We start from the raw sequence: 15,612 nt of genomic DNA on the forward strand, positions 1-15,612 counted from the left end.
GAAAAATCTCCTAAGATATGAATAGCACTGAGTGTAGAAGACAGCTCTGTTCCTCTCTGCAGTAAAAATGACTCTGTTCTTTTCAATTCCACAACCCATTTATCTCCATTCTCTACCAACCAAAAATATGTAGGAATTTGGTGAAACTGGTGACTCTTCCTCTGGGGTGTTTGGAAGGGGGCCCTGGGCCATTCAAGTACACGTGCTCAGAGTGTTGTAAAACTGTTAGGTCAGGACTATACTTCTAGCTCAGAAGAACTGTTGCTGCTATAAAATTACATTTAGACTCGTTAATTTTGTAGGTACCATTAATATACATGTGGAGATGAAAATCAATGGCCTTCATCATCCCAGACATTAAATGCTGTTAGTGGCAAACTATTTATCCACGATCACCTCTAATATGCTGCAGCAGAAATGTATTTTCAAATAATCAATACCTTGAAATTTCAGTAATTTAAGAGCAAGTACACAAAAAATTCTAAATAAGGAAATGCACTACTACCAAAATCATAGGGACCTCATGATGTGGGCTTAAGGGTAGCATGCAGGTTAAAATCATGTGTGTGGCTACTGTTTACAATAATGAGTGCTGCTACCCAATTTCCCCTATCACAGCCCCACAGAATATGTGCGTATGACACCCTGGGGTAAATGTGAGTGGCTGCTTGCAGGCAGAGATAAAAGCCCTCAGGACTGAGGGGATCTGTGCAGACACAAACCACCAGCGGCACAGCAGCATGCATGGGTATGAACGGTGGGAGGCTCTGGCTTAGCTGACAAAAACTCAGTCAAGCTTTAAAGATGGATTTGAAAAAGTCATTACCTGTCCTCACTTCTGATGGCATGGACCCCCACCGAGAGAGGATGCTTATAACTCCACAGACACTTATTCCACAACTATAAGGTCCAAACCATGGAGGGATACACACAGCTGGCTAACCTCCTGCCCTTGAGCTGCTCACAATCTAGCGTGCCAGGAAGGTGTTTAAGCAGCTCTCTATAACACAAGGTAGGGCAAAAATCAAGGTCAACCAGGGAATTTCAAAGTGGTATGAGGTTACATAAGCTGGAACAAATAGTTGTGTATGGGTACAAGGGAAACTTCAAAGAAAAGAGCTCTGCTAATAGAGGTTTAATTCTGAAACGTCATTCTGGCCAAATGTACACAATAAAGCTTGCGTTGAAAAAGCAAAATAAACCGATAATCCTTAAGGTAATCCATTATAGCAGTGCTCCTGGGAAGATAATCATGAACCAAACTTTTTAACCACTTCTGAATAATGAGATTAATATAAGGTAGAAAATTTTTTATTTTTTATAGGTTCAGAAACATGACTCTGATTTACATTTGACAATTCTTGAAGTTCCAGCTTTTTAGAAGAAATGAGTATGAGAATGGGAAAAAACTTAAGGCAATGTTATGGTAACATTTATCTTTTTTCTATTCAAGATGCAGCTCTTGAACATTTTTAGTAATTATGACTTTCGACCTGAAACATTGCTTTAACTGTTTAAGCTAGAAATAAAGTGTAAACTTCATTGGTTAAAGTAATTTCCTGGGACTTCAAGTTTTGATCATTTTTGTAAAACAACAAACTATGTAAGTAAAATGGAATCAGTGAGGGGGTCATCTTGAAGACTGTATCTGAACAGTAGTTTAATTTCACCGTTAAAGAAAGTGTGTCTTAAGAATATTTCTTCCAACACTATGAGAAAAATGTTTGACTTCAATCAACCAATCAGGAACTGTTCAAATCAAGAACTCTTTTTCACTTAAAAACTTCTGTGCATAAAATACATCTGTATGGGGCCTTCCCTGGTGGCGCGGTGGTTGAGAGTTCGCCTGCCGATGCAGGGGACACGGGTTTGTGCCCCGGTCCGGGAGGATCCCACGTGCCGCGGAGCGGCTGGGCCCGTGAGCCATGGCCGCTGAGCCTGTGCGTCCGGAGCCTGTGCTCTGCAACGGGAGAGGCCGCAGCAGTGGGAGGCCCACGTATCACAAAAAAAAATAATAATAATAAAAAATAAAAATACATCTGTATGTTTATTTTGAGGGAAACCCTACTTTGTATTCTAGACTATCTCTTTTGAGGATAAGTAGATTTAAAAAAACTTGCACATTGTCTATTTAAGTGTTCAAATACTAAAACACTCAAGTTCAATTACATCCCAAATCATATCTCTAAGGTTTATCAGGTATTTAACAGAACAGGCCCTGTTCTGAGCACTCCTCCTCCTGACTTGTTTAATCCTGCTAAGAACTCTCCCATCCTACCAGACAAGAGGCAGAGAAAAGAAAAAGGTAGGAAGCTGTCTAGAAATACAAGCCATAGTTTAACAAAAATAAGCAGTGGTTTTATTGATTACGTATATTTTCAACTCTAGTAATATATATTATAAACTTTAAGAATTAGAATAAATGGCTGTATTTTTTACCAAGAATAATCTAGGCTATGGCAGCATGTTTGATGAACATTATTGAAGTCCTGCACAGTCATCATCTATCTATTTTTCAGAAAATCAAGAAGTCATCATCCAAGCTTTGTATTAGGTCACGAGACAGTTACCCCTATACACACACTTCATTAAGTAGAAATAAGACATTACACATTTTCTTTTTTGGCAAATCCTCCCTTTCTGTCATACAGATATATCCTCCCAAAGTTGTTTTCTTATAATGTACAAAACTTATTTTTTATCCACAAGAGTTGTGTCAAATAACTTTCACCCTGGAAAGCTCAAAGGCATGAGGCAGTAACAAAATGCTACTCTGGACTCTGTATTTCACTTTTGCCTAAAACCCTGTTTGATAATTAAAACTAAATGAATCCCACATTATAATACTTACGTAGGAAAGTCTTTTTGTGTACATGTTTGCCACAAAGATGGAAAGTGTCAACTCATCTGAGCAAGTATTTGGCAGATCACAGAAAGAAAACAGGGCTGTGGGAAACGCAAACGCTTTAGTGTTTGACAGCTGAAGAGACTGGTGACTGTCACTCCAATTTCTCATCTCCTTCTTCCACGTCTTTCAAACTGAGTACTTCCAAAGAGCCTTTGCCTTTTGTCTCCTTTTTTACGAGCTCATCGATTTCTCGGAAGCAGCCGGGGTCGATGAGACACACCTGAAACATTGAACACAGCTGTTGACCACATGAGGAAGAGCAGTACCATAGAATGGACACAGCTTTCACTTCATATGAGACAAACACACCATACATTCCAGGTCTCTCTACAACCACAGATAAGACAACGCACAGGACGGTGGGCTGGGCTCTGGTCCAGCCTCTGCCCTTAGGTATGCACGCAGGCCCCTGTGACAAGGCATTATTCTCCCTACTGAGGACTTCCAGATTCCTCAGCTGTAAAACGAAGTGGTTGGATTAGAAGGCTATGGTTCTTTTCATACTAAAATTTAGCGTTAAAATTTACAGTTCAATGAAATCATCTCTTTGTAGCCACATATGAAGAAAAAAAAAAAGAGGTGGAAGGCCTATTTAGAAACCATGTGCAAAGTTTTGCAAAGATTTTAGAACTTCAGAGCGTCAGATGTGTTGTTTTACATCTACAGTGGAAAGGGCAACAGTCCTCTAGAGCTCATTTATTTGTCAAGAAGCTATAAAGCTCTAAGACGTGGGTTTGCAGACAGCTGAATTTACACGATGTCTGAAGCTGCAGGGTGAGGACCCAAAGACATGATGTTTTTGCTGCTTCTTTAAAATGTTCTGTGGTAAATGAGACTGACAAACTTTTAGTCCTAGTGCCAATCTCCTCATTAATAGAAGACTCACTGTAAAATATATTCTCATCGAAAATGAGCATTGACCAAAATCATTTTATCATGAATAATTTAACTAAAAAAGCAAACAAAAAGTGTAAGTGTTCTTAATGACAATTTGGTTCTACGGAGACCTTGACTGTCTTACCTAATTCTAGTTAAGACATTACTGGAAATGTCTTACTGTTCACACCTTCTAAATGTGACAGATTTATGACTAGAGAAGTATTTTGGTAACGTGGAAGCAAAGAAACAAGAGTATGTTAATCTTACAATATCTAACTGTTGACCATAGTCTTCACTTTCTATAACCTTGATGAGTGGCTTGAGTTTTTCTTTCAGCTTCTTCCCTTCATTCACTGGAAGAATGAACCGAAGTCTCATGTGAGCACGTTCTATCTTCATTTTCTCCTTTAACTGCTTTATCACTTCCAAAGCCTATCAAGACAAAATTAAAAACGTCTGTAATTTCTTTGCTTCTTCTGCTGCATTACTGCAGAAGGTATTCAAAACAAAGCAGTTTCCACCTAGCTGGACTGGGCAATGGTTTCTTAGATGACATGAAGAACATTAGCAACCACAGGAAAAAAATAGATAAATTGGGCTTCAAGATTAAAACCTTTTGTTCTTCAAAAAACTATCAAGAAAGTGAAAAGACAACCCACAGAATATGACAAAATACTGGCAAATCGTGCATTTGATACGGTACTAGTATCCAAGATATATAAAGAACTCTTACAACTCAACAATGAAGAGACAACTAATCAACTAAAAAATGGTCAAAGGATCTGAAGAGTGATTTCTCCAAAGAAGACAAAGGGTCAATACGCCCATGAAAATATGCGCAAATTATCAGTCATTAGGGAAATGCAAATCAAAACCAGAACAATACCCCCAGGATGGCTATAATCAAGAAGTCGGACAATAACAAACATCACTGAGGATGTGGAGAAACTGGAACCCTTGTACACTGATTGTGGAAATGTAAAATGGCTCAGCTGTTTCGGAAACTGGCTGAGCAATTCCTCAAAAGGTTAATACAGTCACCATATGAGCTAGCAATTCTGTTCCTGGGTATAGAGAAATGGAAACATACGTCCACACAAAAATTTGTAATCAATTTCATAGCAGCATTATTCATGATAGCTAAAAAGTGGGAACAACCCAAATGTCCACCAACTGATGAATGAACAAAAGGTGGTATTTCCATACAATGAACTATTATTCAGTCCTAAGAAGGAAAAAAGTACTGATAGATGCTACAACATGGATTAACCTTGAAAGGGCCACATACTGTATGACTCCATTTATATGAAATGTGCAGAATAGACAAGTCAATAAAAACAGAAATAAAATTTGCAGTTGCCTTATTCCCTCCTTACGAGACAGGGGAATGAGAAGTGACTGCCAACAGGTACAGGGTTTCATTTTGGGGTGATGAAATGTTCTCAAATTAGGTAGCAGGGAAGGGTGCAAAAACTTTGTGAGTATACGACTGAACTGTAGGCTTTAAATGGGTGACTTTTATAGTGTATGTATTATACAAATATTAAAGAAAAATCTAACAACTGGGGTTAAAATGATGCTTTAAAAATCCAAGTTTTATCTTTGTAAAAACATTTTTTACTTTATATTGGAGTATAATTGATTAACAATGATGTGTTAGTTACAGGTGTACAGCAAAGGGATTCAGTTATACCCATACAAGTATCCATTCTGTTTCAAATTCTTTTCCCATTTAGGTTATTACAGAATATTGAGCCAAGCTCCCTGTGCTATACAGTAGGTCCTTGTTGGAAGAATCCAAGTTTTATCTTTAAAGTCTGACTTGGATAGGAAGATGAGAGTCCTAGTATATTTGTGTTTAGTTAAAACAAATTCCATCACTTCTCTCTAAAACCTCCATCGTTCCCCTCCCCTGTACCCAAAACCTCCTCCCACTTGCTTCCAAGTAGTGCCATTTTGTTATTACCGACCAACTATTTTAATGTTTTCCTCAGAGAACACTGATTTTCATGGACACTTTTTGACATTAAAAAACAACTCACCTGCTGTTTTGTACTCTTGTTGGGTTTGACCGAATAGTGGATGTCCTTCATGGCTCTCTCGATAAGGATAACGGTGTACGGTCTCTTTGTTTCAGGGTTCACACATTTGTCGGCCACAATAGTTGCAATGTCCCTAAACATCTGCTCCAGCTGTGTGTGCCGTTCTTTATCTGACACTTGAACCTCTCCTTTAGTTAAAATCTTAAAAAACCCAACAAGTTTAAGAAAAGTAATATCTTTATTCCACACTACTTGTTAACTAACCACAGGAATTAATAACTGGGGAGAAAATTAAATTTCATCCTCTTCAGCTACTGATATTTGGTAATAACTTGAGCTTTGCCTAAAGGGATTATCTTGTTCCAAAATCTTACTTATTTAGATGGGGAATGGGGTAAAGGTAATCTTAGCAGAGGGTGTAAATGATGAAATACCTGAAAAGGAATTCTATTTTCAGGTATATTACACTAAAAATATATAAATGAACAAAATAATGCAGCTTAGTAGGAAATCTGATTTCTGGAGGCTTTGGCAAAAAATCCAAGTCCTGAATTATTAAAAGTGATGCTGCACGGATCGAATTATTGCACAGTAACTGTTCACTCCAAAAAAATAGTACTTTAAAGTTTAACATACCTGTAATCTAATATCTAATACTACTGGATATTAGGGTCAATTATGCTGCAACTGTTAGAACCCACCTGCTTACAGATTTCAGTCTGGTCATCTGTTCCAAACGCACTGATGAGATCTTCCTTCTTTGCAACCTGACCTTTAGAGACATTTACAAACACTGAGTGGGTCTGCAGAACTTCATCAAGGTCTTTTTCCCTTGGGAGGACAGGAGAGAAAGTCCTAAGTGAGTATGCTTGAAACTTCGAAGTTCATTCACATTTAAATACAAGAAGGCGTCGATATGAATAGTAAGAAACAACAAATACTCCTAAATGACCCTCGGTTCCAGGGGACCATTTTGTAACCCAGAACTCCATTTGTATTCGCAGTTACTCAGAGGTGAAAAACGTCGCGGGAGTCTGTGTGCCATCACTGAAGGGTGGGGTCCGGCTGCTGCCAAGGAATTCCAGCCCCTAGATGGCAGCAGTGAAGAACTTATACGCACTTCGGTGCAACTACTGGGCTGAGATCTGTGACAAACGCACGAATTACAGAAGCACCCGGAAAACTAGGCCCTTTGCCTTTATCATTATTCTGACGAAAGGACCACAGTTATGGGGGTTTCTTGGCTGTGGCTTTTATGACACCCGGGAAGCAAAGTAAAACCAAGCCCCAAACCAAACCGACCAAACAAAAAAAAAGGGAACGTCTGGTTTAGACCCTAAGCCCGGGCAGCAGGAGTAGGTTTCCCATTTCCTTCCCTGGCGAGACACCAGCTAGGCCCATTCGTTAGACGACCAAAGGAGGCCGCCTTTGAGGCTACCAGCTCCGGCCAGGGCCCAGAGGGAGAGTGTCACTCACACGCCGCTCCGCCAGCCCACGACTTTGTTTTTGTAGCACGCGATTTCGAAGCGCTTCCCGGCTCGCTTCATTCGTACTACGGCCACATTGGTCAGGCGTATCTGGTTGGTGGGGGTGAAGATCGACATCGTGGCCGCTCACAGACCTTGGGTCCGGCGAACCAAGGCAAACCTGCGCTGCCGGCCTCAGGGCTAACTGAGCCTCGATATAACCACTCGGCGGCGCGTGGCCCAGTAACGCCCTCAGACTGCGCAGCGCCGTTACTAACTCGGCCGAAACGATCCACCCACGCAACTTACTGCGCAGGCGTCAGGTGTTAAGAAAACCGGGCGAGGAGGAGGGAGCTAGAACGTCTGCGCATTGTGGCTTTTACGACACTGCTCCACGCCCGGAAAGAGTGGGTCTCTTCCTTGACGTAATTTTCTTTCCGGAATGAACGAAAGAGCTCTGATTGGTTGGTGGAGCTAATGTTTGGTGACCGGGTGGAAACTCAGTGCCGGGCACCTCACAGTTCCGCGGAGTTCCGGGCCACGCCCACATTACCCTTTCGTTATAGAAAAGTTTTAACACAAAAAACGTAGAGAAAAAAGTGTAATGAACTGCCATGTACCCATCACCCCGCTTCAACAATTATCAACATTTTGCCGTTCTTGTTTCATTTTCCCTCTTTTTTTTTGTTGGAGTATTTTAAAGCAAATCATCATAAAGTTTTAGCTTTAAATACTTCAGTCTAAACTCCTAACAAATACACCCAACGAGATTAACCATAATTCCTTAATAGTGTCTCATTGCTAGTCCATAATCAAATTTCCCCTAAATAATGCCTTTTTACAGTCGGTGTGTTTCAAATGAGATTCAAACAGGCTCACATATTGCATTCGGTTGGCGATGCCCTTAGTTTCTTAACGCCGACTTTCCCTCCCCCACCCCCTCCTTTTTTTGCGTGCTTCTCTCCAGATTCGCCCCTCTCAAGCGCGGATTCCTGAGCCGCAGGCAGCACTCCCGCTTCCTTGCCGGGAGCTCTGGGAGGTGCTTTTCTCTGGGCCCGCCCCCTTCCTCCTCTGAGCCAATCCGGACAGGTCTGCGAGTGGCATGGCTGACCCCAGGTCCTCCGACTGTGGGCGCCCAGCTAATGCTACGAGGTATTTCTGGTGGTCTCCCAGTATCCACGCCGGACAATAAGTTTTTTAGGTCTGCAGTCCTGGTGTCTTGTCGGGCCGCAGGGCTCGGGCTCTGAGGAGAATGGGTAAGGTCCACAGGCGGGTAAGGTTCTTGGGGTGGGAAGGGCGGAAACCGTTTTTCTGAGACCCTCGGGCCCCTTCCTCCAGAGTGTGTTGCCCTTGTTAGCCCGGGACCGGTGCCGCTGGGGGCAAGGGAGGACTGATCCCTGCTCGTGACCTGGCTTTTGCCTTTTCAGGCTAGGAGATGAGTTTAGAACTATGCTTCTAACCTCAAGCAAAAGACAGAGAAAACGTTCTCCCCCTTACCCACGTGTGTTGAGGACTTTTGGTCCTTTCCAGGAGTAGCACCTGTAAACCTCAAATCTTAGACCTCGCCTTTTGAAATTACCCCCAGGTTCAGCATTTGAGTCCAGGTCCATCCATATCTCCCTTAAAAAAAACTGGGACTTGAGGTCAGTTATTTGAGAACCCTTTGCAAGTAGATGTGGGTCTCTAAAAATAAAATTAAAAAAAAGAGGAATACGTGTAGTATTATTTTTCTTATGGAGCAGCGTAACAAAGCAAAATTAACTCATAATTCCACATAAAGTGTTTTGACTTTATGTTCCCTTCTTTTCCAAACGCTATATTCAAAGGAAGATAAAATTTTATATTCTTGTTTTGAATTAGCATTATCATGACAATTATATTACATATCACAGTGTCTTGTTTTTATTAGAGTTGCTTTTTATAGATTTCTTAGTGGGGTTGTTGAATATGAAGGTTGGTTTTTCTTTTTCTTTTTTTTTCTAAAATAAGAATGGATATCATTGTACATGTAACTTCAAATAAAATTACTTATATGTGTCATTTTAAATTTAGATCCTTCTTTGGATATGTGGGACTTCTCATCTTTAATATCATTATGGATAAACAGGTTTTACATATATTTGGGCTTTGCCTTTGGCTTTAGCCTTTGGATTTGTTTCCAGATTGTCATCAGAAAGCAGGTAAGTGGAGTTACTTTTTTTTTTTTTTAAATATATATTTATTTATTTATTTTTGGCTGTGTTGAGTCTTCGTTGCATGTGGGCTTTCTCTAGTTGCGGCGAGTGGGGGCTACTCTTTGTTGTGGTGCGTGGGCTTCTCATTGTAGCTTCTCATGTTACGGAGCATGGGCTCTAGGCACGCAGGCTTCAGTAGTTGCGGCATGCAGGCTCAGTAGTTGTGGCACACGGGCTTAGTTGCTCCGTAGCCTGTGGGATCCTCCCGGGCCAGGGCTTGAACCCGTGTCTCTTGCATTAGCAGGTGGATTCTTTACCACTGTGCCACCAGGGAAACCCAAGTGGAGTTACTTTTTCTAGGAGAGTATTTGGCATCAAATTTTATAGACAATGCAGAGTGCAGATTTTCTAAGGCTTCCAGAAAAATATAGAAATTCTAAAAGGAACTTTTGATCACTTTTATGTTTGGTCTTTAGAAATAGTTTTTCAATGCCAAAAAATTTTTCTTGTCAGTTTTTATAGACTAAGTTATTTACCTTTTCTTTGATGGGCTGTGGAAGTCTCATTGTTAAGATACAGGAAGGTTTTGTAATGAAAAATTAAACTTTTGCAAAAACCCCAAATCTGCTTAGCACCCTTAAGGGGTAGTAGTGTTCTCTTTTCCTTCCAGTAATTAAGAATCAGAAAATAAGTTTCTACTATTATTCCACTACAACACATTATGGGTGAAAGTACGTGTAGTTCTATCCTGGAAGGAATGGGAATCATTATAGTCTTAAGAAATGTGGGCCCTGCTTTTAAAAGGACCTAATTATACCAAGGGGTTAATATTTGAGGAGTACAATTGAAAAATTAAGAGAATAATAAAATGGGTCAGTATCTGAGCGGTTGATAATTTTCATTCCTAATGAAGTTGGGAAAATATTCAAACTTGATGGATTTTGTGTTTATTTCAAGAACAAAAACTCACAGGAGAAAACCGTTCCGAAAGCATCTCGGGATTTGATGACAAATGGCTATATCTCTCTTCAAAAGAAGGAAGTCTTTGTGTCTGGAGTGAAGATTTTCTATGGTTCTCAGACTGGCACAGCAAAGGTAAGAACTTATAATTTCACTTTTCATTGGGTCTCCTGATCTTTTAAGAAAATTTCTGAAAAGTGTTCTTTAGCAGTGAACTGAATTGGTCTTCTAATCTTTTTTCATCTTTGTTTTTCCTTTTTACAGCATACATTTTTCCTTTCTGGGGTGGTGGGTGAGTTTCATCTCCATTTCAGCTGATTGGGGGTGTCTGGTGGTCACTGTCATGCGGGGTCTTTGTTCTGAAGCTTGCTTCTTGCTCAGCAGAATGGAGACTTGGATTTCCAAGTCCATTACTGGGTATAGAAGTAGGGAAGATAGTGAAAAGTGGCAGCAGTATGTCCAGTATGGGCCCTGACGTTCACAACTTCACACATCTATTTAATGAAATGTATTTTGATTTCTCATAGTGTTAAAAGTGTTAATGATATACATTGAATACTGTGTAGATACCGGCTGCAGATATATAGCTGAAAGATGCTTTAATTGTATCTAGATGCTGCTTGCTTCTTTATTATAAAGGTCACAGCTATTTATTGCTTTCTAGGAAAAGATTCTAAGACTAACATGAAAATGAATTAAAAACAGAATTCCTTGTCATTATTTTGGTAGAGTATTAAAGAGGGTTCTACTGCCCTCTCGTGGATGTTTTGTAGAATACTACTTTTTAAAAGGTTTTTTCAGTATTTTGTTGCGTGTGTCATAATTGAAGGTCACTTATAATTAAGTTCAACCTTAAGCAGCAGAGGCAGGAAACTGGAAGAAACGTTAGAAAGGCATCTGAGCTGCGGAAACAAAGTCCTTTTATGTTACTCATAGAAGATCTCATTCTAGCCTCTCTTTTATGCCCGCTTTTATGTTTTTTTAAGATCAAATTAATACTTGCAGATGGTAACAAATCCAGGTGTACAGAGGGTTCATAATGAAAAGTACTCTTCAGAGAATCTATTTTAGCTATTGATATTTCTGTTTTTAATTCCTCTGAGGGTTATTTCTTGAACCTCCTTCTGCCATGTTTCTAGATTTATCAAGTTAGATAAAAGTTATTGACTCCTCGTATTAGTCAGTTCCTCACATCTCAGCGGCTTAATATTGTTGCCCACATCATTGTTGATATGAGTTAAATGGCCCCCCCTTCTTAAAGCTGTACCGTCTGAATTTCTCTATTTGTCTTTCACATTTGATTGATTCGTATTTGGCTTCGTATAGAAGACTCGGGCAGAATTTTTTTCTTACAACTTTGAGGGCATCACATCCTTGTCTTTTTTTAATAAATTTATTTATTTTTTATTTTATTTACTTTGGCTGCATTGGGTCTTCGTTACTGCATGCGGGCTTTCTCTAGTTGTGGCGATAGGGAGCTACTCTTTGTTGTGGTGCGTGGGCTTCTCATTGCGGTGGCTTCTCGTTGCAGAGCATGGGCTCTAGGTGTGCGGGCTTCAGTAGTTGTGGTGCACGGGTTCAGTAGTTGTGACTCGTGGGCTCTAGAGCGCAGGCTCAGTAGTTGTGGCTCACGGGTTTAGTTGTTCCGCAGCATGTGGGATCTTCGTGGATCAGGGCTCGAACCCGTGTCCCTGGCATTGGCAGATGGATTCTTAACCACTGCGCCACCAGGGAAGCCCCCTGGAAGCTTTTAGAATCATCCCTTTGTCCTAGATGGAGCTTTTGTGAGATGGTGTCTAGGTTGGGTCTTTTTCAGCCATTGTATTGTATACTTGGGCTGTTTTGTTTTGAAAATTCGTGTGCATTAATTCTGCTAATATTCCTTGGGTAAACTTCTTTCCCTTCTGTTTTCTCTGTTCTACTCGGTTAGTTGGATGTTGGACCTTTTGGATGGTCTCCTGTGTCTCAAATCCTCTCTCATACAAAAGTAACTTTCTTTCTGTTCTGGGTTCTTGGATTTCAATTCCAAACCTTTTTTTTGAATGTTTTAGTTCAGCTATAATGTTTTTAATCGCAAAAATGCCATTCTGTTCCATTTCTATTGCATCTTTTTCGTAATCTAAGAATATATTTCAGTGAGTTCCTTTTTCGGTTCCCTGATTTATCTGCTTCCTGCATGTTTCTGCTGCTGCTATTTCTCTTTCCTGTCACTTGTTCTCATCATGGTCTTGGTGATCCGTGGTTTTCTGTTCATATTTAGGATGGAATGATGGGGTAGCTGGCGTGGATTTTCTCTGTTAACTGTGTAAATAGACTTGTTTTCTCTAGTTGTAAGTTCTCACTGTATGCTGTGTGCAAGGTGGGTCAGTGTATGCCGGGTGACCTATCTACCTCACATCTCCCTCTAACTACCACCTCAATTTTATTTTATTTTTTATAGCATTACTCCTTGAAAGTGTTGTCTGTGCTTGCTGTCTCTAATTTCTCTACTCCTGTCTTTCTTGACCCACTCCAGTTAGGCTTGTGTGCCCCAGCCTGCTCCCAGTGACTTTTATGTCGCTAATTAATTCTCAGTCTTCATCTTACTTGACCTCTTAGCTGCACGACAGCTCCTTCCTTGTTGACATACTTTCTCCATTGAACTTTTGGGACACTCTTCTCTAGGTTCTCCTCCTCTGCTGAGGCTAGTCTGCCTCGCTATCATTTGCAGGTTTCTCCTCATCTTCTTGCCCTCCAAAGATAGGAGCATCCCAGGGCACAGTTCTTGAGACTATGTCTTTATCTGCACTCACTTCATTCTCTAAGGGATCTTGTTATCTAGAGCTTTCAGTTCTATTTATTGGAATTTGACAGAGTTTTTCTGTAAAGGGCTAGATAGTTTATTTTACATATGTTTTTTAGGTTTGCAGGTTTCGCAAGGCGTATGGCCTTTGTTGCAGCTGTTCAGCTCTGCTGATGTCGTGTGAAAGCAGCCATGGACAATGTGTAAATAAATGAGCATGACTGTATTCCAGTAACCTTTACCTATAAAGACAGAGGGCCGGATTTGGCCTGCAGCCCTCAGTGTGCTGATCCCTGTAGTAGACGGTGGCCTCTAAATTTATGTTTCTAATCTGACTTTTCCTCTCAACCCCAGACCCTCATCCCCAGCTGCCTATCTTAGATCTTCCTGTGGATGGATGTGTAGTAGGCGACTCAGAATTAGTGTGCTCACAACTAAACTCCCAATTTTGTGCCCAAACCTGTTCCCCCTCTAATTTTTCCCATTCCGATAAATGGCAACTTCATCCTTCCAGTTGCCCAGTTCAAAAAAACCTTTGACTTCTCTCTTTTTCTTACTACCCACATCCAGTCTGTCAGCACATACTGTGTGTTCTACTTTCAGAATAGATCCAGGTTCCAGTCCCTTCTTACCGCCTTCACTGCTGCTGCCCTGGCCTAAGCCAGCCTCCCTCATATTTTGTCTGGGTTAATGTGGTCATCTCATCCTCAGCCTCCTTCATTCAGCCCATCCCAGCAACCACAGGGACTGTGAGAACTTAGGCAAAATGGTGTTAATCATCTTGGCTTAAGACCGCGCAGTGACTCCCTCATTCACTTAAAGCAAATGCCAAAGCCCCCATGGTGGCCGAGAGGCCCTCACTTCTGCGTCTCCAGCATCTCCTTTACCTCATGTCCTTGGTCTCCCCCCTCCAGTCTTATTAATCTCCTTGCCGAGTGTGCTCACGCATTTGGGCCTTCTCACTTACACGTCCCTCTGCTGGGGATAGCCTCTGGCTTGCTCTCTCATTTCCTTCAGGTTTTGCTCAAGTCTTTATTTTTGAGGCCTGTGGCAGTGTTTTCTGACACCAAATAGTTGTTTTCCCACACCTGTTTTCCGATTCTGGTACTGTCTACCCGAGTTATTGTCAGATTGTCCCCACATCAGACACCAGTCACAAGTCCCGGGGCATGTGTACTCCTGACTGGCCAGCTATAAATTCAGGGGTTCCCACAGTCTCTTTCTTAGGTTTGCTGATTCCCTAGAATGACTCACAGAATGCAGGGAATTGCTTTGATTAGTCTACTGGTTTATAACAATGAATATAACTCAGAAAGAGACAAATGGGAGAGATGATGGGGCAGGTCTTGGGGGGAGGGGCGGCACAGAGCTTCTGTGTCCTATTTCAACGTGCCACCTCCTCGGCATATCAATGTGTCCCCCAATCCCTGTCATTTAGGGTTTTTTATGGAGATTTCATTACGTAAGCATGACTGATTAAATCATCGACCATATCTGATTGAACTTCATCTCCTGCCACCCCTCCCCTCCCCTCCCCACAGGGAGAGAAGATGTTGAAAGTTCTAAGCCTTTAATCCCAGGGTTGGTTTTCTGCTGACCAGCCCCCATCCTGAAGCCATCTAGTCCCCCACCGCAACCCCAATGAGTCATCTCATTAACATACCAAAGACAGCAAGTTCCAAGGATTTTAGGAGCTCTAGGAGCTCCCTGGAGGCAAAGACCAAATATTTATTTTTTATTATATACACCTGTCCTGGCCCTCCTTATGTAAAATAACAACTCTCCCCATGCCTCCAATACCGTATTCTTACGCCTTATCCTCTTTTCCTCCACAGCACTGGTCACCATGCGATATACTGTGTATTTTCTCATTTGTGTGTTTGTTCTCTCTCCGTCCATTAGAATATCTCCTTGAGGATGTTCCCTGATGCTCCTTAAGGGCAGGGAACATGTGTGCCTTGTTTCCTGTTGGGTAATATCGCCCAGAGCTGAGACTGGCCTGGTGGATGCCCAGTAAATGGCGAGGGCAGGCTTAGCTTTAGTCCTGGCAGGTGGCGAGCCAAGTGTTAGGCTACCAAGCCAGAAAGAGGAAGAGAATTTCCTGGGGTACCAACATCTGGCTAGAAGTTGTAGCTTTCCCCAGCCATTTGGTTCATTTTGTTTGGAGAAGAGGCTGGCAGGGGTCTGCCGGGGGGTAAAAGGTGAGTGTCGCTAAGGCTCTGTGTGCGCTGGTACCACATAATACGGATTCTCTGTATTCCACAGGGTCTTCTCTGGCCCACTGCTCCCTCCCTTTTTTTTTTTTTTTTTTTTTTTTTTGCGGTACGCGGGCCTCTCACTGCCGTGGCCTCTCCCGTTGCGGAGCACAGGCTCCGGACGCGCAGGCTCAGCAGCCATGGCT

General features: G+C 41.6%; 2 protein-coding genes across 4 annotated transcripts in view; one reads left to right on the forward strand and one right to left on the reverse strand.

The window, feature by feature from the left end:
- Positions 1-748: 748 nt before the first annotated feature.
- Positions 749-7,904, reverse strand: SBDS (SBDS ribosome maturation factor). The gene is made up of 5 exons (XM_079945425.1): positions 7,306-7,904; positions 6,531-6,660; positions 5,830-6,030; positions 4,055-4,219; positions 749-3,128 (listed from the first exon to the last, which is right to left on the reverse strand). Exons 1-5 carry the CDS (start codon positions 7,431-7,433, stop codon positions 3,000-3,002), a joined length of 753 nt encoding a protein of 250 aa, XP_079801551.1. The 5' UTR covers positions 7,434-7,904; the 3' UTR covers positions 749-2,999.
- Positions 7,905-8,402: 498 nt separating this feature from the next.
- LOC307198930 (S-adenosyl-L-methionine-dependent tRNA 4-demethylwyosine synthase TYW1) overlaps positions 8,403-15,612 on the forward strand; it is a 286,923-nt gene continuing 279,713 nt past the window's right edge. For all 3 annotated transcript variants that reach the window (XM_079946281.1, XM_079946282.1, XM_079946280.1), the window contains exons 1-3: positions 8,403-8,551; positions 9,348-9,475; positions 10,427-10,564. In XM_079946281.1, the coding sequence (XP_079802407.1) occupies positions 8,548-8,551; positions 9,348-9,475; positions 10,427-10,564 (270 nt within the window). In that variant the 5' untranslated portion in view covers positions 8,403-8,547. The remainder of the gene's footprint in view (positions 8,552-9,347; positions 9,476-10,426; positions 10,565-15,612) is intronic.

The sequence above is a fragment of the Stenella coeruleoalba genome, assembly GCF_951394435.1.
Source record: "Stenella coeruleoalba genome assembly, chromosome: 15".
NCBI lineage: Eukaryota > Metazoa > Chordata > Mammalia > Artiodactyla > Delphinidae > Stenella > Stenella coeruleoalba.

What these genes read in the sequence shown, in the direction of transcription:
- SBDS (XM_079945425.1), bottom strand. Translation starts at nt 7,433, where the DNA reads ATGTCGATCTTCACCCCCACCAACCAGATACGCCTGACCAATGTGGCC. An exon ending in GTGGGCTGGCGGAGCGGCGT is followed by an intron (nt 6,661 to 7,305) that starts GTGAGTGACACT and finishes TGTCCTCCCAAG; the next exon opens with GGAAAAAGACCTTGATGAAG. An exon ending in ATGGTCAACAGTTAGATATT is followed by an intron (nt 3,129 to 4,054) that starts GTAAGATTAACA and finishes TCAATGTTTCAG; the next exon opens with GTGTGTCTCATCGACCCCGG.